General features: G+C 45.6%; 1 protein-coding gene across 1 annotated transcript in view; it reads right to left on the reverse strand.

Annotated features, from left to right (window-relative positions):
• The window catches only part of LOC113406192 (cilia- and flagella-associated protein 47-like), a 691,445-nt gene that overhangs the window by 580,258 nt on the left and 90,045 nt on the right, over positions 1 to 21,142 (reverse strand). Inside the window, exons 23-24 of the mRNA XM_029910955.1 lie at positions 17,168 to 17,262; positions 13,867 to 14,026 (exon numbers count right to left, since the gene is read on the reverse strand). Coding sequence (XP_029766815.1) covers positions 13,867 to 14,026; positions 17,168 to 17,262 — 255 coding nt within the window. The remainder of the gene's footprint in view (positions 1 to 13,866; positions 14,027 to 17,167; positions 17,263 to 21,142) is intronic.

The following is a 21,142-nucleotide window of genomic DNA, read 5'->3' on the forward strand; positions in this document are numbered from 1 at the left end:
TGCAACCCTTAATTCTGCCTTGTGTGTGTATATATTACAATATATAGTTACATGATTACATAGTATTTATTCTTTCATTTCTATTATTTATTTATATTACCGTAGCATCTAGGAGTCCTAGTCATAGATCAGGACCCCTATGCTAGGTGCTGTACAAACGGAATAAAAAGATGGTCATATTCTAATGGAGGGAGAATTAAAGTTTCATGTGCAACACTACAAGTAGTTTCATCATTTCTGAGCGCTTAGCTTTGCAACTTTAAATGTTTTATGAATGTAGTTTTTTTTTTATTAAATGTTGTACAATTACAGCATATGGATCTTGAACAGAAATGAATGTCAACAGAAAAAAAACATGAGATATTAAATATACAGATTCCTGAGGCGGGGAGGGGAGGAATCAAGTTGTTTTATCTCAAGGCTATGCCCTAGAAAAAGAAAAATCAATAATAAACCAATCATTTTCCCCATAAAAACTGCTAGAGGGTACAGCTATTCAACTTCCTGCTGTAGCAGAAAAAAGGAACTGGAAGTTAGAGGCTGTGACATCCATCTGCACCCTTCAGTCATATAATCAGCGAACCTCCGAAGGGTTCTAAATTCTTTTAAACTTGCTGAATTGTGAATCTCATGACTCAGGCATGAAAACCAAGAGCATGGATCCATTGAAACTTACTTTTCTTTGAAGAATTACTATTATTACACAGGGTGACATGATACTGTAACATATTTTAACCCTTTCATGCATTAGTTAATGCATTATGGATTAAACAGTAATATAGGATCATTTCAGGTAAGTATATATTCAGTTCTTAAGCATCTCTGTTGAACTTAGCCACTTCCATCACAGTAAGGAAACCTCTTATATTACCACACCTTGTGCAAGCCTTTTATGTGTTAGCTTTAAGTTAAATTTAGTGCTATAAAATACTTTAGCACCACATCCTGTCCCAGGCAGACGCTCTTCATTTTGTATTACCTTGAGATCAGAGGAAAAGTGCTCTATAAGAGCTAGGTATTATTATTATTACAACAAACACAGTGGTGTGTTGAAACAAATCAGTGCAATTTTGACTTTAACATAAATGCTAGGGCTTACTAATCAGTTTGTCCACTCAAACATGATGAAAGTCTACAGAATAAACCTCTGTAGGTAAAAGGCAAAGCATGCTCCTTAATAGGCTATTAAGTTAAAGTCTTCTGTGTGGGTTTTGCTGTATTTATTATTCTATTTTAAGAAAGATTAAATATTGTTTCACAGAAGGCACAATACACAGGCAGACTACAAATAGTGGAATAATATTTAAAATATGGAATTATGAAGTCAATTGATTTTAGAATGCTTTTATTGCTTATGTAAACATAAGACTTGCACATAGTAAAATGTAAACAAACAACTTTAAATAAAAAAAGTGTTGATCAATAATCCTTGCTGACTATGCATGAATATATATTGTGATAGACCCAGACCAGTTGGGAAAAGCAGAGTAGCAGAAGGGAGATATACTGGCCACTGGATAAGTAGTTTTCTGTTCCCTGAGTGACCAGAGCAGGGGCTGCTCCAGGCTAATAGACCACCTGACTCCAATTAACCTGCTAAGAGTCAGGTGAGGCAGTTAAGCACCTGACTCTAATTAAGGCCCCTCTGATGCTATAAAAGGGCTCACTCCAGTCAAGCCAGGGGAGAGGAAGTGTGTGAGAGGAACTGGGAGCAAGAAGTGTGCAAGAAGCTGAGAGTGAGTAGGCGTACTGCTGGAGGACTGAGGAGTACAAGCGTTATCAGACATCAGGAGGAAGGTCCGGTGGTGAGGACAAAGAAGGTGTTGGGAGGAGGCCACGGGGAAGTAGCCCAGGGAGTTGTAGGTGTCGTGCAACTGTACCAGGAGGCACTCTAAACAGCTGCAGTCCACAGGGCCCTGGGCTGGAACCCAGAGTAGAGGGCAGGCCCAGGTTCCCCCCATACCTCCCAACTCCTGATCAAACACAGGAGGAATTGACCTGGACTATAGCTTCTACCAGAGGGAAAGGTCTCTGGACTGTTCCTGACCCACAGGATGAATCTGTGAAGCGAGCAAATCCGCCAATAAGCGCAGGACCCACCAAGGTAGAGGAGGAACGTTGTCACAACTGGTGTCAGAAGTGGGATTTGGGGTGCACAGCGCGGCGGAAGAAGGAGGGTGATTAAAAAAAAAAGAGAATTTATTTATTTTTTCACCACAATGGATGACGTAGTGTGGGCACTAATACAAGCTACGGCGGCCCAGCAGGAGGCTACCCGTGTCCAGGCAGCCGCTCAACAGGAGGCAGTGCGGCTGCAGCAAGAGACTAATCGCCTGCTGATGGACCAGGCTGCTCAAGACCGAGCTATGTTGTGAGAACTGGTAAGCCAGGTAAAGACCCTTACAGGGCTGAACCGTGGCCATGATGGGATGCGGCTCATACGGGCCAGCCATTGGCTGCAGAAAATGACGCGGGAGGATGATGTAGAGGCATACCTTCTGGCTTTTGAGAGGACAGCCCTACGGGAGGCCTGGCCTCGAGATCAGTGGTCTGGCATCCTTGCCCCATTCCTGTGTGGGGAGGCCCAGAAGGCCTACTATGATCTGCCTGAAGAGGCTGCATCAGACTACCCCCAGCTGAAATCAGAGATCCTGGCCAGATCTGGGGTAACGACTGCAGTGCGGGCCCAGCGGTATCACGAGTGGAGGTACCAGGAAAACAAAACCCCGCGGTCCCAATTGTATGACCTCATCCATCTCGCACGAAAGTGGTTGCGAACTGAGTCCCGGAATCCAGAAGAGATACTAGAGGTTCTGGTCATTGACCAATACATGAGGGGACTACCACCAGACCTTCGTGCCTGGGTAAGCCAGAACGAACCCTGCACCTACGACGAGGTCGTCGCATTGGTAGAGAGGCGAAGGACAGCGAGGGAGCTGACCCGACCAGTTAAGGAAGAGGCACCCAGGGGTTAAATTAGCAGCACCAAGCCCCAAAGCTCAGGTGACTGGGCCACCAAGAGGGCCCAGGTGGAAAAAGAGAGGGGCTGAAGGCCCACTAGAGGCCACAAAGAGTCGGAGCACTGAGGGAGAAGAGGATCGGGAGGTTAGACTGCCCAAACCAAGAGACCTGGGAATGCCTAGGGCTCCATACAGATGTTATGCTTGCAGGGAGTGGGGACACATAGCTGCACAGTGTCCCAATGCTGAGGAGCCTATGCAGTGTAACCTGGGGAACTGGGCAGACCCATGCTCCCTAATCCACCTTGTGGGGGTCTCACTAATCCCACATATGTATACCAGACCAGTGAAACTAAATGGGGTAGAGACCACCGCACTGGTTGATTCGGGGAGTGCTATCACGCTTGTCTCAGGGAATCTCGTGAAGCATTGTCAGCTGCTGTGGGCTAAGCATACGAGGATAACCTGTGTCCATGGGACAGTTGGTTATTACCCTACCATCCCAGTAAAAATCGAGATTCAGGGGAACACTACTGAGGTAGCCGCAGGTGTAGTCCCTAAACTCCCATACCCGGTGCTCACAGGGAGGGACTTCCCAGGGTTTGGAGACTTACTCCCGGTAAGGGGATTGGAGAAAGGGGGAAACCCTGAAGTTAGTGAGGCATCCACAGTAGACTGTCAACCCCCAGTCTTCTCTGAAATATCCCCAGATTTGTTCTCCACTCCCAGACAGGGTAGAAAGACAAAAAGGGAAAGGAGGGCAGCTAAGGCCTTGGGAACCGGAATATTGACCCAAAGCCAGAGGGTCGCTCTCGTAGGTAGGCGGACCCGAGCAGCTAAAAAGGAGTCCACCCAGGAGGGAGAAGCACCCCCACCCTAACACTTCTGAACCAGTAGAGGCAAGAGAGACTGGCCCCCTAGATCTCAGGCAGATTAGCCCCGGGAGAGGAAATTTTGGACGAGACCAGGCAGAAGACCCAAGGTACGACAACATTAGGAAGGAGGTGACTGAAATAGATGGGGTCCCCGTAGAAGGGAAAACCCAGGGACCAGGACCCTACTTCATAATGAAGAAGGATCTCTTATACCGGGTTGCACCAGTACAGGCGCAGAAGGTACAGCAGATCCTAGTACCTCAAAAACACCAGAATGCTGTATTAAGTCTTGCCCATAGTCATCTTTTTGGGGGACATTTGGGGGTAGAGAAGACCCTGGCCAGGGTCCTACGACAGTTCTTCTGGCCCGGAGTACATGAAGTGCGGAGGTACTGTGCGTCCTGCCCGGAGTGTCAGCTGCACAGTCCCCGTCCCCACTTGAGGGCACCTTTAGTACCCCTTTCCATCATAGTGGTCCCCTTCGAGCGAATAGCCATGGACCTAGTGGGACCCCTGGAGAAGACAGCCCGGGGCCACCAATATATACTTGTCATTATGGATTATGCTACTCGCTACCCAGAAGCCGTCCCCCTGGGAAACACGGCCTCTAAAACGATAGCAAAGGAGTTGGTGGGGATCTTTGCCCGAGTGGGGCTACCAAAGGAGATATTAACAGACCAAGGAACCTCATTTATGTCGAAGCTAATGAAGGACCTCTGTACTCTGCTCCATATACATACCCTGAGAACTTCAGTCTATCATCCGCAGACTGATGGGTTGGTAGAAAGGTTTAACCGAACCCTCAAGGCTATGATAAGGAAGGTGGTAAGTCGGGACGGGAAGGACTGGGACACCCTACTACCTTACCTTATGTTCGCTATCCGGGAGGTACCTCAGGCCTCAACTGGATGCTCCCCCTTTGAGCTGTTATATGGGCACAACCCCCGAGGCATCCTGGACATAGCCAAGGAAATTTGGGAGGAGGAACCCAGTGAGGGAAAGAACATAATAGAGCATGTGCTACAGATGAGGGACCGGATAGCCCGGGTCACTCCCATGGTGCGGGAGCACCTAGAAAAGGCCCAAGAGGCCCAGCAAACCTACTACAATCGTCAAGCCAAGGTTCGTCAGTTTCAGCCCGGTGACCGAGTAATGGTACTGGTACCCACGGCCGAAAGTAAGCTGTTGGCCCAGTGGCAAGGGCCCTACGAAATAGTTGAACCCGTAGGGGAAGTAAATTACAAGGTGCAACAACCGGGACGTCAAAAACTAGAACAGATATCATGTCAACCTTCTGAAACCTTGGCATACCCGAGAGGCATGCACAGTGGTTCGGGAAGACCTACACCCAGGGAACAAAAACCCTGGACAGGTGAGGGTGTCTCCCGATCTAACGACAGCCCAGAAGAAAGAGGTAACTGAGATGATCACCCAATATCAAGATGTATTCTTGACAAAGCCAGATTGCACAACTGGGACATATCATCACATCGTCACGAACCCTGGGGCCAAAGTAACAATGAGGACCTACCGGGTGCCAGCAGCCAAAAGGGAGGAAATAAAAGCAGAAGTCAGGAAAATGCTGGAGATGGGGATCATTGAAGAATCTCACAGTCAGTGGTCCAGCCCAATAGTGTTGGTGCCCAAACCTGATGGCACCACGAGGTTCTGCAATGACTTCCAGCGACTAAATGAGATATCCCAGTTTGATGCCTACCCTATACCCCACATAGACGAATTAGTAGACCGTCTGGGGAATGCCCGGTACTTAACGACCCTAGACTTGACAAAGGGGTACTGGCAGATTCCCCTAGCTGAAGATGCAAAGGAGAAGACGGCGTTCTCTACACCAGAGGGTCTTTTCCAGTAACAGTCCTTAATGAAATGTGGCGCTGGAAACCAGCAGGAGAGAAAGAAATGCATGTCCACCCACCCCTCTGTAGTCCACCCATCATTCAAAGGTCACATCTTGGGACAAACTGCCTTATATTTGTAAATATAATTAAAAATATTCTTTTCAATTTATTTGAGCTTATCTTAGCAAGAATAATACTGCCTTGATCATTCCTAAAATCAAACCTTGCTGATCTAATCACATGCCAGTTCAACAGTCATTCAAATTCTCTCTCTGTTAACCTATTTTCCCCCCTCAGTCTAGAAATACACCACTACGGGATAAGGCCATAAAAATAACATTTTTCTCAGAATGAAAAACAAATGAAAACATCTATGTTTTGTATTGTAGTCTTGGGCTGATTATTTTATCATCATCATTCATTAGTGTAGACATAAATAATCTCTCAATGTATGTGTATTAAAACTGCCTCTTCAGGAAGTAAAGTTACAGCCCTCTATTTTGCGATTTTTCTGTTATTTGAATGACAACAGAGAACAGGGCACATAACGAAAAGTAGTTGGCTCAGAAAGGAGAAAATCTGTAAAATAAATACAGACTCGCAATTGCTAAACCACATACAGAATGTTTGAAAGCGCTAAAAGACAATACCCACACCACCTTTTTATTTCCATCCTCCCCCATTTCCATTGCCCCTTCTTCTCAGTGTGCACTCCAAAACATTGGGTCTTAGCATATTTCTCGTCAGGTTTCTTTAAAAAGAGGAGTCAAAGAAAAGGAGATTAGTCTCTCCAACATTCAGCAGGTAAAATTACCTTCTATGTCTGCTACTTCTACCTAGTCACGCCCTCTAAGAAGATAAAAATAATCTACCCCGCACTGGTATAGATCTACATCAGGGGAAAAAAATACTTTTAACACATGAAGCAACTCCAGCCCCAAAGGAGCAGCTATTTACTCAAAGTGACAATCGAATGTAAGAGAAAGTTACTTACTGTAACTGGAGGTTCTTTGAAATGTGTTGTCCCCATCTGGATCCCAAACGTGGGTACGGAGGTGCGCCGTGCACCAGAGCCGGAATTGTTGATAGCAGTGTCCATTGACCCACACGTGTGTCATGTGTCAGCCACATGGCGCATCTGAGGCTTTAAGAGGCTGCATGGGTCAACGCTGCTCCAGTTCCTTCTTACTCAGCAGCAGAGGAGCCCAGAGCAGAGGGGGAGGAGGGCAGGATAGGGACCACACATCTCGAAGAGCCTCCAGTTACAATAAGTAACTTTCTCTTCTTCAAGGGCTGATCCCTATGTGGATTCCAAACGTGGGAGAGTAGTGAGCAGTATTCAGGAAGGAGGCAGACGCGAGGGGTCTTGGAAAGACCAATTGTGTTGGACAGCATGATCGATGGCGGCATCTGTCATCATGGAGGGAGCAATGGCGTAATGAATGGAGAAGGTATGGACAGAAGACCAGGTCGCCGCCTGGCATATGTCCTGCCAAGGTACATCTAGTAGGAAGGAAGATGTGATGGCATGAGCCTGTGTAGAGTGGGCTGTGATCCTGAGTGGAAGTGTGGTGCCCAATAGTTTGTAGCAATTTTCAATGCAGTGGGAGATCCACTTGGAGTAGCATTGTAAAGAGGGTGGAGCCACGCCAACGCTCAGCAATGATGACAAAAAGTCGCAGGGATGTGCGGAAGGCGTGGGTTTGGTGGAAGTAAGAGACCAGCACCCGGCGGACGTCGAGGGAGTGGAAGGCACACTCCAGGGATGAGGCATGACGTTTGGGGTAGAAGACCAAGAGGTATATACTTTGGTTGAGGTGAAAGGAGGAAGCCATCTTGGGGAGAATTTGGGGTGGAGACACAGGGAAACCTCGTCCTTATGAAAGACGGTGAATTGGGGGGGGATCTGCCATCGCCTTCAGTTTGCTGACACGACATGCCGAGGTGGTGGTCTCCAGGAAGATAACCTTCATAGAGAGGTGGGTGAGGCTTGAAAGGAGGTTTGGTGAGGGCAGAGAGGACACTAGGTTGAGGTTCCAAGGCGGGATGAGCTGTCGCACAGGAGGAAAAACATTGAGGAAATTTGGAAGTCTTTGGATGCGTGAAGACAGAGGAGCCATCCCCAGGAGGAAGGAAGGCACTGAGAGCAGCTAGGTGAACTTGGATGGAGGAGTGCGCTAGGCCTGATTGGCGGAGATGGAGGAGGTAGTTTAGGAGAGTAGGAATGTTATGTCGACTCACTCAGGCCGTGAAGCAATGCCATTTGGCAGAGTAACACATGTGAGTGGAACGTCCTCTGCTATTAGTGAGGATATTGCAGACGGGTGTAGAGCAGGCCTGGTCTACACAGGATCCCCAACCAAATATCAAGCTGTGAAGTGAAGGGGGTGTGTGTTGGGGTGTTGCAGGTGGCTGCGGTCCTGCATCAGACGATTCAGAATGTTGGGGAGGGGAATGGGCGAGCAGAGAGGCGAAAGATCAGTGTAACAGTATTGGCGAGACCAGGAGAGGGCTATAAGGATCACTGTTCCCGGTCCTTGTGTATTTTGTGTAGGACCTCGGGGAGGAGGGGAATTGGCAGAAGGCGTAGAGTAGACGTGCAATCCAGGGAACGAGAAGGACACTGCCCTGAGAGCATCACAAAGAGGTCATGGTGATGCGTGCCCCATTGGTAGAAGAGAGATTGGTGAGTGGGGTCATGGAGCTTCCACTTGTGGTTGGCATGGAAAGAACGGCTGAGTTTGTCAGAGTGTTGCTGGTGCCTGGGAGGTGTACTGCGTGTAGGGTGATTTGGTGTCGGAGGCACCAGTTCCATCAGGTGGACGGCTTCCGTGCACAGAGAGGGGGACCTGGCGCTGTCCTGTTTGTTTATATAGACGACTGCCGTCATGTTGTCTGATAGTATCTGTACATGGCAGGAGTGGAGAAAGTCCAGAAAGGCTTGGCAGGCCAGATGAACTGCTTGGAGCTCAAGGATATTAATATGCATCCATGCTTCTCTCGTGGACCAGAGACCCTGAATTGTGCAGCTGTCAAGGAGGGTGCCCCAGCCCACTAAGGATGCGTCTGTGGTGAGGGTGGCAGTGGGTGAAGTGAGCATGCCCACTAGGACTGTGGATGGGTTGCACCAGGAGAGGGAGGACCAGCAGCTTGGTGAGTGGTTCTAACTGTGGATCGTAAACTGTGCGGAGCCAATGTTGGAGGCAGCGCATATGGAGACAGGCGTGTGGTGTAACAGCAGTGCAGGCCGCGATGTTTCCTAAAAGGGAGCGGCATTAGCGGGCACGCATGCTTGGACCATGTCAGAGCATGGTACTAAGGGAAACAAGAATGGTAAAGCGGTCCCCGGGGAGAAAGGCTCTGGCTGCCACCGAGTCCAAATGTGCTCCTATAAAGGTAAGTGTGCGGGTAGGGAAGAGGCTGGATTTTTCTTTGTTGATGCAGACTCCTAATTTGTGAAGGCGGAGATGCAGGCTGCATATGCTGGTCAGGAGGCGGAGTGAGAGGGTGCCACCAGAAGCCAGTCATCCATGTAAGGAAATAGGGTGTGGCCCAGTCCGCGCATGTGGGCTGCCACGACCGCAAAGACCTTCATAAATATGATCCCAAAGGGGAGGACACGGAATTGGTAATGGGTATCTTTCATATCGAGAGCCACGAACCAGGCTCCATGGGAAAGGGAGGGGATAAGAAGAGGGAGCGTGACCATCCGGAAACAAAAATTGCAGATGAATTTGTTTAAGTAGGAGAGGTTCAGGATGGGGCACAGACTACCCCCTTTCTTTGGAATGAGGACATAGGGGGAATAGAAGCCACGACCACAGTGGCAGTGCGGCACAAGTTCTAAGGCACCTTTGTGGAGAAGGGCAGTGGCTTTGCTGAGAAAATAGTTTTGGGAAGGGTCTGAGGGGCGGCCCCTGGGTAGGTGGCATGGGGGAAAGGAAAGGAATTTGATCAGGTATCCTTGACGGATGATGTCCAGTATCTAGCGGGCAAAGGTGATCAAGCTCCAATTGCGGGTGAAGAGTGCAAGGCAGCCCCCAAATATGACATGTGGTACAACCGGCAGGATTGTGATAGTTTGCAGTTCTAGATGTGAGAGTCAAAACGATTGTTTGAATGGTCGGTGGGAAGTTGAGGCTGCCGAGGTGGCTGAAGAAGTGTGTCGGGGCAGTTGGGAGCGAGAGCAATGGCAAGGGGCTTCAAAGGGTCACTGGGGGGTATGGTTGATAGGTGGTGCAAGGACAAGGGTGGAAGGGTGGATGCTGTTGTGGGAGGATGGGGGCTGGGGTATAGATGCCCAGGGAGCGCAGGGTGGCATGAGAGTCCTTAAGGAAATGAAGGGACTTGTCCATCTTATCGCTAAACAGTTTATTGTTGTCAAAGGGGAGGTCTTCCAGCATCATCTGGACCTCCTTAGGAAGACCGCTGGATTGGAGCCATGAGTCGCAGTGAAGGACAACCCTGGATGCTAAGGAGCAAGAGGCAGCGTCTGCAGATTCTACTGCAGCCTGTAGCGTGAATTTTTCTACCAGTTTGCCCTCATTCAGCATGCACTGGATGTCCTGCTATCAGTCGGAAGAAAGAATCCTGGAATTCTGCAAACTTAGAATAGAAGAGGAAGTCGTATTTGGCCAGAATAGCCTGGTAGCTGGCAATATGGAATTGTAATCCCGCCAATGAATAAACTTTTCTACCCAGCAAGTCCAGTTTCTTTGCATTGCAGATTTGAAGTGCTGCTGGCAGGCACATTCAGTAGCAGCATTGATTACTAGAGAATTTGGCAGCAGGTGGGTGAAAAGAAAATCTGTGCCTTTGGGGGAACAAAATAGTGGCATTCTGCTCATTTTGGTGTAGGGGCACAAGAGGCTGGTGTGTGCCACACTGTCTGGGCCAGTTTCAATATGGCAGAGTAGATGGGCAAAGCTGTGCAGGTGGGTCCCTGGGGTTGAAAAATGTCCAGGAATTGATCTTGGGGGTCCTGAACATCCTCCACTGGGAGGCTGAGGGCAGTAGCCATGTGAAAAAATAGGGACTGATACTGCAAGCGGTCATCCAGTGAGGAGAGGGAAGACGGGATAAGGGCATTGTCCGGTGATGATGAAGCGGCGGTAGGGATGGGTGGTTCCAGCAGGGCAGTCGGGACCGTCTGTGCCGATGGGGCTGGAGTGTCCAGGGGCTCATGCTGGCGGGTGGCCGTTTGGGTCGGAGATGTGCAGTGTGGGCAATGGGTAACATAAGCTCCGCCATCAGTGTGAAAGGTGATGAGCAGCCTGGACTGTGTGTGACCAGGTAAACTGAACCCAAGAATCCCAGTAGAGTTGATGGAGCCGGGAGCGAAGTAAAGGGTCCCCGTGCCTGCATAGACGGGGCCAGTAGAAAACGGTGGCATTTAGAGGATGCTCTGTTTGCACTTTGTTTGAACCTGGTGCTGAAGTTGAAGTCAGACCGTCAGCTGTAGTGTGCGACTTCTCGCCCGAACGGTCCCGGTTCAGGGAGGAAATGCTGCGCTTTGAGGCGGTCCCCGTCAGGGATCCACCCTTATTCCCATGCTTCTTGTGCACACGGTGAGGTTTCATCAGTGCCAGTGGTGCCACATAGGAGGGGCCTGGTGAGGTGCTCACTGTCTGAGACAGACATCGCTCCGGTGGTTCCATCAGAGCCAGGTCTTGCTGTGCACATGGGTGCACTGCCTCCACCATTAAGAAATTTCAGAGCCAAAGCTCGCAAGCTGCTCAGGTCCGCTATAGAAAGGAGCGGCAAACGGAGCAGCGGAAAACTATGTTGGCTTCACCCGGACAATACAGGCAGATAGTGTGCTCATCATTTACTGAGAAGGAGTGAGGGCATGAGGCACAGTTTTTAAAACCAGCTTGATGGGACATAATCCCCGGGGAGGGTAAAGAAGCTCCCAAAGGCGGAAGTCCAAACAAACAACCTAACTAACTACAGACAAAGAATGGACAAACTAACTAACTAAAAACAAGGAGAACTATATACAGTGAATAAGAGCTATATACGGTGACTAAGAGCACAGAGGAACAGGGTTACAACTGTGGCCATGCGGCGGGAAGAGGGAACTGGAGCAGCATCTACCTGCAGAGCCTCATAAAGCCTCGGACGCACCACGTGGCCAATGCATGCACATGTCAACAGACACTACTAGCAACAGTTGTGGCTCTGGTGCATGGCGCGCATGCCCACCCACATTTGGAATCCACACAGGGACCAGCACTCGAAGAACAATTTATATTTTTGTAAGTAGATTGTGGTCTTACATGAGAACAGATGTACATATGTGCATAGAGTAGAACGTAACACATCTTCTCAATGTAATATATAGAATCAGCCTGCAGCCCTTAGCCTTTTTGGTAATAAGATGTAACTAGACTTCAATGCTTTCCCTTGTTTACTTCAGATTACAAGTTCAGTTCCGTATTTTTTTTCAGCAGTGTCTTCCCCCTCCATGGTTCTTAGTTTCCCTAGGTCCCTCCATGTGCCCATTTAAGGCGTCTGACTCCCAGACATCACCTCCCTTGGGTAGAAACCCACATCTCACTCTCTCCTGATGGGTGTTTTAAGGCTGCACAATTTCTTGTCTTATATTACGATATCCCCAGCAAGCCAATCTCCCTAGAGGCCAGAGCCTGTGCTTTGCTTTCTCTGAGAGGGCTAAGAACAGTGTGTTGCCAGCACATACAAGTAACCACACAGCTCTTCCTAATCAAGCACCTTTATTCTTAAGGTAAAAGCATTACAGAGTAAACATAAAAACAATAAACGTTCCTATACACAGGCTATAAACTTACCAGAGGTCACCCACCAGACTCCTGAGGCCCTGGAGGCCAAAGTCTTCCCAACCCTTCTGCAAGGGTTGGGGCCCCTTTTGGACAGAAGGCCCTGTCCATTTGCTGGATCAGCAAAAAGGCCCTGAATCAGTTTAAGTGCAGCCTTTTTATATCAAAAAGCCCTTTCCTTGTCTGTTGGTCTTTGGAAAATCCAGATTTAACCAATATAGGCAAGCCTTTCCGGGGGTAAAACCTCTCGGGAGATGTTGACAACATAGGGTAAGGCATTTTAATCACCCCCCCCCCCCCCCCCCCCTGTTTGTGATTCCTGGAGGAGCCACGATAACCCTCCCCCCACTGAAGCTGCATACAGTCCTTGGCCCCCAATGATACATAAACTTAATACAGTATGGTCCCCAAAGGTATTACATGTGATTGCAATTTCTGTCACAGTAATTACTTCCTGTTCTAGGGTTTCCAAGTGACTATAATCTTCAGAGTCTCCTCCTGAATTTTTATAGGGATATGTTTTACCTTTTATATACAAAATCTACTTGACTAAACCAATTAGGACTGTTCAAAAATATATGAAATGTCCCAACCTTAAAGTCTTCTAAAAAGATAAATTGCATTTTATTTCTATATTCTGGCTATTCAGAAAAAAAAACAAAAACCACACACACACACACACACACACACACACACACACACACACACACACAAATTCTCCTTAGTCCACAGAGTTTTAATTTTTTACTTCACTTAAAATAACCTCTCATTAAAGGTGCAGGACTGACAACACAGAAGAGTGTAGGAATTATTTTATCCACAGAACAAGCTTCTTTCACACTCACCTAATGAGCCTCATTAAGACACTGTCCTAGAGTGAGATGAATGCCTGAAACCAGTGTCCCTCAAATTCACAGAGGAACCCATTAATTTGAATCTATTCTCATCCCCCTAAGCTTTCCCCAAGAAAAGGTCTCAGGTATCCTATGCTATACAGACAGAAGAAATGTTTCAAGCAATCTCCCTTTCCTGAGCTGTCCAGACTGCAGCACTCTTAGTTCTCTGAGCTTCAACAGGGGTTTTTTCCATTGGCATAATCCCGGAACCTGTTGCACTAGATAGGAAATGCTACTTTTATCTTTAAACTATCTTCCTGGCTTCAACCTATGTAACTTAGGAGTTCAAGAAAGGGGCTGTTTATAGTTTTTTTCAGTTTTTACCAAAGTTGGCTATCTGAGCAAATTAGCTCTTCAAACATATTTCAGCAAAGAAAATGTGCTGATTCACAGTGAAAGTAGACTTAAATACACCTCTGGAAATGGAGTCTTGAACAAGCAAATATTTATATAAAAGTTGACAAATTCAGAAAAATACTTACATGGGCAGAAGCCTACGGTGATACTAGTTTTTTGTCCTGGATCAAGAACTCCAGCACACAGACTAAATTTAAAAATGCCATCTTCTATGGCTTTTCCTGCACCATCAAGATCTAATTGCCATGTCACCGGTTGCCTTGAGGTGTTCTTCAGGTCAAACTTCTGTAAACAGTTGTAGGTAAACAAGGATGTAAGATGACAGAATGCAATAAGCATTATGTTATTTTTCACATCACTAAATATTAAGCTTTTCCTGTTGAAAACAAGTTACTATTGTATGTTGTACTTTTTATCTACAAAGAAGAAACAATTGACACAAAGTTCAACAGAGCACTCTAGAGAGCAATAGAGTATGCAGTTTATATCTGTAAGGTAAGAAAATAAGCATGTCTCATGGTTCACAGATAGCACACTTACCAGCACTCACCATTCACAAAGAACAATGTTTCCTACCTAGGAAGGAAAACCATTTTCTCAAATCTTAAATATGACACGGATTTCTTCAATGTAATAAGAATAACCTGGAGTAATAGCAAGTTGGCTATCAATCATGGGCTAGTGTGTGATAAGTAGATTAACTGCATTTATGATAGTGGTGGTAAGGCAAATGCAGATGGGAGAACTACTGGTACCGGTGAAAAGTTGCGAGAACTGGATAAACTATCAAAGAGACCTGACATTACAGTACTAGAAGATCTACATATATAGATTCTTCTGTTGAAAAACTTGTTGAGATTGCAAAAGTTTAGAGCTAGTTTTAAAAACCCACCTTTTTTTTTTTGCTGAATAGCAAGAATAAGAACCTTTGCCCTAGTAAAGTGGATCGTCCATCTGCTATATTGTCCCCAGGTGCAGGGTTGTGACTTCACCCCTCAAAAGTTTCTCATGAGAACATATGGAAAGAGCCGGGGTATAAGGAATGCCATTGAACTGAAAACTGTAGCTCTTTTGGATAAATTTCAGCACACACCAGGTCCTTAGCCAAAATCTTATTGGCAGAAACTGGGATAAGTTATCTCCAGAAGGAGAAGGATGCAAAAAGGGAATAGTGTTGAAACATACTGGCATCTGGCTGCCCACTGAGGTCCCAACATCATTGCATCAGAGTATAAAGTAGCCTCTGTGATAAAGGAACAGAAGATAAGCCCTCTCCCTTAGCCGACTCTCTTTGAAATGAAAGGCACTTTGAAACTACCTTTGCTTACCCTAAGATTGGATATCTAATTTAGTCACCTGAGTGCTGCTGATACTATTTCTCACCCCTAAAGGACAGCATGTTCATCCTAAAGACAGACTAAAACCCTGAAAAGACTGTGCCAAAAAACTAGTCTCTGAGTCTGCTCAAGTGATCATTGGTTTTAACACTGGAAAGGCTGCGTGCCTTCAAAAAGGCAATTCCAGCACTTTTATCTGAAGTCCTGAGCCAGTAATATCTCTGAATGGTCACAGCAGACTGGAGAGAATGAGACAAAACTTGAGATGCATTATAGGTAGCTCATAATGCAGGTCTGACTAAGTCTTGACCCTCATGAATATTAGTCCTCTTAGCCTGCCTGTCAGAGTACATCTACACTGCAGCTGGGAGCATGCTTCCAGCTCGGGTAGACAGACGCATGCTTCCTCCGCCTGAGCCATCTGAGTATAAACCTGATCAGACCCCCTGGGTATGATTTGGGTGGCTAGCCCACGAACTGCCCAATCTACCTCCAGCTATGCTGCTATTTAGTGTGCTAGCTCGAGCAGAGCTAGTGCTCAACTGTCTATACAAGCTGGGAAGCACACTGCCAGCTGCAGGGTAAACGTGACCTTGCAGGCAAGCTATAAGAACTAACGTTCATGAGGGTCAAGACTTAGCCAGCCAGACATGCATTATAAGCTGCCTAAGCCTACTCCATAGATTAAAACTATCCCACACTATTATCTCCTGGAAGGCTATGCTGTCACCAGTAGGAGAGAGAGGTGATCAAGGAGACAGCTGGTGAAAAGGACAGAGTTCCTCTAACTTCTTCATTCAAGAAATATCACCCTTCACATAGAGAAGTTCAGGGGATCTGCTAGAAGACAATGACTTCCCACGTATCTTAAATAGATCATTAAAGAGAATGTAGCTCATCTCTTTCATGATTCCAGAAGGACCCTTTCAAGAAGCTTCTTGAGGAAACTTTAACTTGGGCTATATAGTATATATCCTCCAATACCTATGCAGATTAAAGTGACTATATGGGCTCTGATCTAGCATTCTTGTTTCCCCCTACCCACCCACCATGGCTGGGAAAATTTAAAAGGTGAAAAATTGATCTTGAACAAGTAGAAAAGATGCTCTCTCCTCCTATACATTTTAAGCACCTGGTGTGATGGTCATGTCAGACATTTTATTATGGCATGAAGGACAACTTTTAAACTATGAATGTTTCTCTGGATCCAAAAATAAAGGATCCTAACAATACTATTACAAAAAACTAACAAATTGCTACATAAAAACAAGACCTAAAATAACTATGGATTTAACTAAAAATGTCAAGGAAAATAGTAACTATGCAATGAAGGATGAGGGAAATAATTCCAACGCCACTGTCACCAGCAGAAAGAGAGGAACTGAAGAAAATAAAGGGGGAAAGGTTAACCTTTCTATACCACTGTTGGTACATTGGATCTGTAGCTTCAGAGATTCCAAGGTCAGAAGGGGCCATTGTGATCATCTAGTCTGATCTCCTGTGTATCACAAGCTACAGAACTTATAATCAAATAATCAGTGTGAGCATGCTACCCAAATGCTAAGCTGTGCTAGCATGCTCCTACGATCATGAAGCACAACATATGATTGCCACATGGGGGATCTGCAAAGGCTTTTTCAAGAAGAAAAACTCATACTTATAAAATTAAGAGTATGTCATGAATTATTAACTGTCTGCATAAAATATGCTGCAAAAAATCTTCAAGTACGAGCTCAGACATGATCACACTACGCATCATCACTGGACATCTTTGGAAGTCAACTACTACCCATGCATTGTGGTAGCCAGTTTCCCGTGGTGCGCACCATTTACTTCATGAATCAGAGGGTAAAATCAAGTCTAAGCCAGAAACTGAGCAAAAGTCATAATTTTTAGAGACCAATATGAAACTCACAGTAGTTTAGAACAATGATAAAAACACTTTGGAATCCATAAGCACACACACTAGAAAAAAATTATGTAGTTATTAAGAACACACAATGTAATTTAAACAAGTACCTCTTTTACAGTCCCAGTAAAGTAAAAGATTAGGCTGAGAATAGTCATAAAAACATGTGTGTTTATTTACCTGAGTGCTCAGACTTTCATCAGCAATCTCTAAATGTATGCTTCTTGACTGAAATACCAGCTCTGAAGTGGAGAACTCAAGTGGAGGCTGCAGTACTGTAGGAGAAAATCAAAAAATTTATAGAGCATCTTGACAAATATTTCTGAAACTTTTCTTTAAAACTTAATTTCCACTTTACACATTCTTAAGACCTGAAGAAGAGTTGACCTGTGTAGGTCAAAAGCTTGTCTCTTTTACCAACAGAAGTTGGTCCAATAAAAGATATTACCTCACCCACCTTGTCTCTCTCCAATATCCTGGGACCGACACAGCTATAAATAAATTCTTAAGCTGACAGATTCTCCCTTTCTTTTAAAACCTGTCCTCCCTTTCAGTGTCTACAAATTGCAAGCACAATTAATATAATGTAAATGTCTACTTGATTATGACTCTCCCCCCATACAGGGATACAAATTTCTGTGACATTAATTGTGCACCCATCAACACATCAGTTGACAAAAGGGAAGTCAAGTCTGATTTTTAGCCTGACCTAAACTTATGTCTTTCCTTTATAACACTGATGCTATAAAAAGAGAGAATACTCTCTTCCTATTTCAGATTAACACAAAAAGGAGTCAGACTAGGTCCTGTGTGGACAAGGAGAAGTACTTTAGAAGTCCAATCAATGACTAAAAAATAAACTTTGTAAATAGTGAACTGGGGTTTCTTTGAGCCCCATCTATTTTTGTCACCACTAAATATTAATTTTCTGTAATGATGGATAATTCAAGTAGTATTAGCTTCATTTTTTCTAAATGGCTACTAAAAGTTTGATACATCTATTATTAGCTTCTTTATTTTTTTTAGTAGTTCTTCAATTTATTTAAATTTGTGATACTTTATATGTATTCTTTGGTGAATAGCAAAATCTACATAGATTTATCACAATGGCATTACTTTTCATTTAAATACAGTAATTTCTCTTCTCCAGTGCCACAGTAAAGAAAGCGAAAGATGTATGATTTATGACAAAGCATTAACTGCAGTCCATGGGTGGGGGAGCTGGGTGCACGAGGGACAGTCCCTGGCTGGGGGAATGGATGCATGTGTGGCTCAGTGCATAGGGGACAGTCCCCATCTCTGCAGGCAGGCTCCACAGCCATGCTCTCTGGGTGCTCAGCCCAGCAGCAACCCCAGCAGCAGCGTGGAAGTGAGGGTGGCAATACACAATGCCAGGCCACCCTTGAAATAAATTAATTAATTTAACAGTCAACAGTGCCAATTTAAAAATGCTCCATGGTAGACATTTGCTGGTGTTGAAATGAAAGGTACTATATTGATTTGAATCATATTGCTATCATATAACAAATACAAAACCTTTTTTTCTTTAAGATGTATGGGTAGTATATATATTGTGTTGATGAAGCCCACATAACACAGAGCTGCATATGTGGTCCACAATGGTAAACAGGTTGAGAACTACTGGTCCAGAGGGTGGTTAGTACGTAACATGGTGTGACAAGGTAAAATAGCTGCCCTGAAAGGGTTAAGGGATCACTGCCTATCCCTGCTGGATCCACAAGGATCACAGAGAAAGGTATTGTGCAGTATTTCCAAACCCAAGCATTGAAAAGTCAACACAAACCTCAAAAATCAGATTTTTTTTTTTAAAGACATAATAAATACTGGGTTCTTTTTATTTGTCTTCTGGTTTCTGTGCCTTTAGGGTGTACTCACTTCGCTTTTCTCCACAACTATGAGAGCTAGAAACTTGCTAAAAGGAACCCCAAAAAACAGAAATCACTGAGTGTGTCCTCTCTTTCCTCAAGGCTAGTTAAGGCAGGAAAAAGCCTCTGGGGATTATGACTGCTATTTTTCAGTTGAGTCATTTTATTTTGTGTTGGTTATGTCCTTTGATATAAACAATTAACTGTACCCTGAAGAAAGGGCCTTAAAATACTTGGCTGTGCACTTTGCTTTCCTTCCCTGACTGATGAAACAGCTCACCAGCCTATGCATGATTTCTGGTAACAAAAACATCCACATGACACTGAAACTGTGCTTGCTACGCTCAAGTTCAGAAAACTGCATGACTGCAGATTAGGGTTGCCACCTTTCTAATCACACAAAACCAAACACCTTTGCCCTGCCCCATGCCCTGCCTGTTCCCTGAGGCCCCACCCCCACTCACTCCATCCCCCCTTCCTCAGTCTCTTGCTCTCCCCCACCCTCACTCACTTTCACTGGGCTGGGGTAGGAGGTTGGGGTGCGGGAAGGGTTTGGGGTGAGGGCTCCAGGAGGGAGTCTGGATGCAGGAAGGAGTTGGGATGAGGGCTCCAGGAGGGGGCTCAGGGCTGCAACAGGGGATTAGGGGGTAGGAGAGGGTGCGGGCTCTGGGAGGGAGTTTGGGTGCGGGAGGTGACCTGGGGCCGGGGGTGAGAGAGGGAGTTCAGGATACGGGCTCCAGCCGGTCAGCGCTTACCCAGTCAGTTTCCAGTCGGCGGCGCAGCGGGGCTAAGGCAGGCTTCCTGCCTGCCCTGGCTCTGCATGGCTCCCAAAAGTAGCCAGCATGTCCGGCCCCACTCCTAGGTGCAGGGGTGGCCAGGTGGCACCACACCCACAGGCACCGCTCCCACAGCTCCCATTGGCCACAGTTCCCAGCCAATGGGAGCTACAGAGCCAGCACTCCGAGTCGGGGCAGCACGTGGAGCTTCCCCGATTGCCCCTGCATCTAGGGGCCGCAGGGACCTGTTGACAGCTTCCAGGAGCCGCGCAGAACCAGGGCAGACAGGGAGCCTGCCTTAGCCCCTCTGCACCGTCGACTGGACTTTTAATGGCCTGGTCAGCGGTGCTGACAGGAGCCCCCAGGGTCCCTTGTCGACCGGGCGTTCTGGTCGAAAACCGGATGCCTAGCAACCCAACTGCTGATAGAACGGTTCTGCTTTCAGTGTAAGCAGTTCTGAGAACACACACACATCCACAGTAGGATGCCATCAGCTTCTGACATATCTGCCAACAGTAGTAATTCTGCTGCCAGGACTGTCTCAGGTTCTCAAACCCTGTCCTGGTTTGAAAACACAGGTAAGAAAACACAGATTTTTTTTTTCTATAAAGATTACATGCGTGTAGAAAATACACAGCCTCCCACCAACAGAAATGCATGACTAGTGACTAAGCATGGGAGACAGCATTTGTAGAATCAAGACCTTAGATCTCAAAAAGCATGTGTGTTATCACATTCTGTTTTTCAATGTGATATCTGAAAATAGCTAATCAATAACAAGTGTCGTTTCTTAGATGGTGTGATGGAGTAAAGCTATTAAGTCCTTCTCTCATAGCACAAAAACATGTTTTTCTATTTGCCTACAATAAAAGAGCATGGCTTAGTAATATACTGAGTGCTCAGAACATTTATTTAGTATTTGTCCCCCAGAAAGGATTTCTGTAAGGATATAATTAAATAGCCACAGAATAGAAGAAACTATAACCTAATTTATCAGCTACTTTTAGAGAAGGTTCCTTTGGCTTTTAAAATATTTGGATTGTGGCAACCTACAATTCTTTCACACTATTTTTTAATGGTATTTATTATGCAATGGGATACCAATTTAAGATATATTTTGTACGTATCCATTGCCATTTTTTAATCAGTATAGTTGGAGTGTTTGTCTATATCTAGTAATATTGAATAGAGTAGCAGTTTACTGAGTGTGATAGTGATTATATTTTACAGTTAAATATACGTTATCTGTATTTGTAGGTGTGTAGGAGAAAAGAAGTCTTCAAAGAGTTAAGATTTTAATTTCAACCAAGTAATTTTATATTTGGAAGTGTTTTTTTAAATTGAGTGTATTGATTACTGAAATGCATAATATACGAGGTACCTAAGGAATCTTTTACTCATTAGAATATTATAAATGCTCATTGACAGTGGATCTTAACTTTGAAGTCACAATATAAATAAATAAATAAATAAAAACCCCTTTGTTCCAAGGG

Source organism: Terrapene carolina, unplaced genomic scaffold (genome assembly GCF_002925995.2).
Source record: "Terrapene carolina triunguis isolate 2854851 unplaced genomic scaffold, T_m_triunguis-2.0 Scaffold23, whole genome shotgun sequence".
In the NCBI taxonomy this organism is placed as follows: Eukaryota; Metazoa; Chordata; order Testudines; family Emydidae; genus Terrapene; species Terrapene triunguis.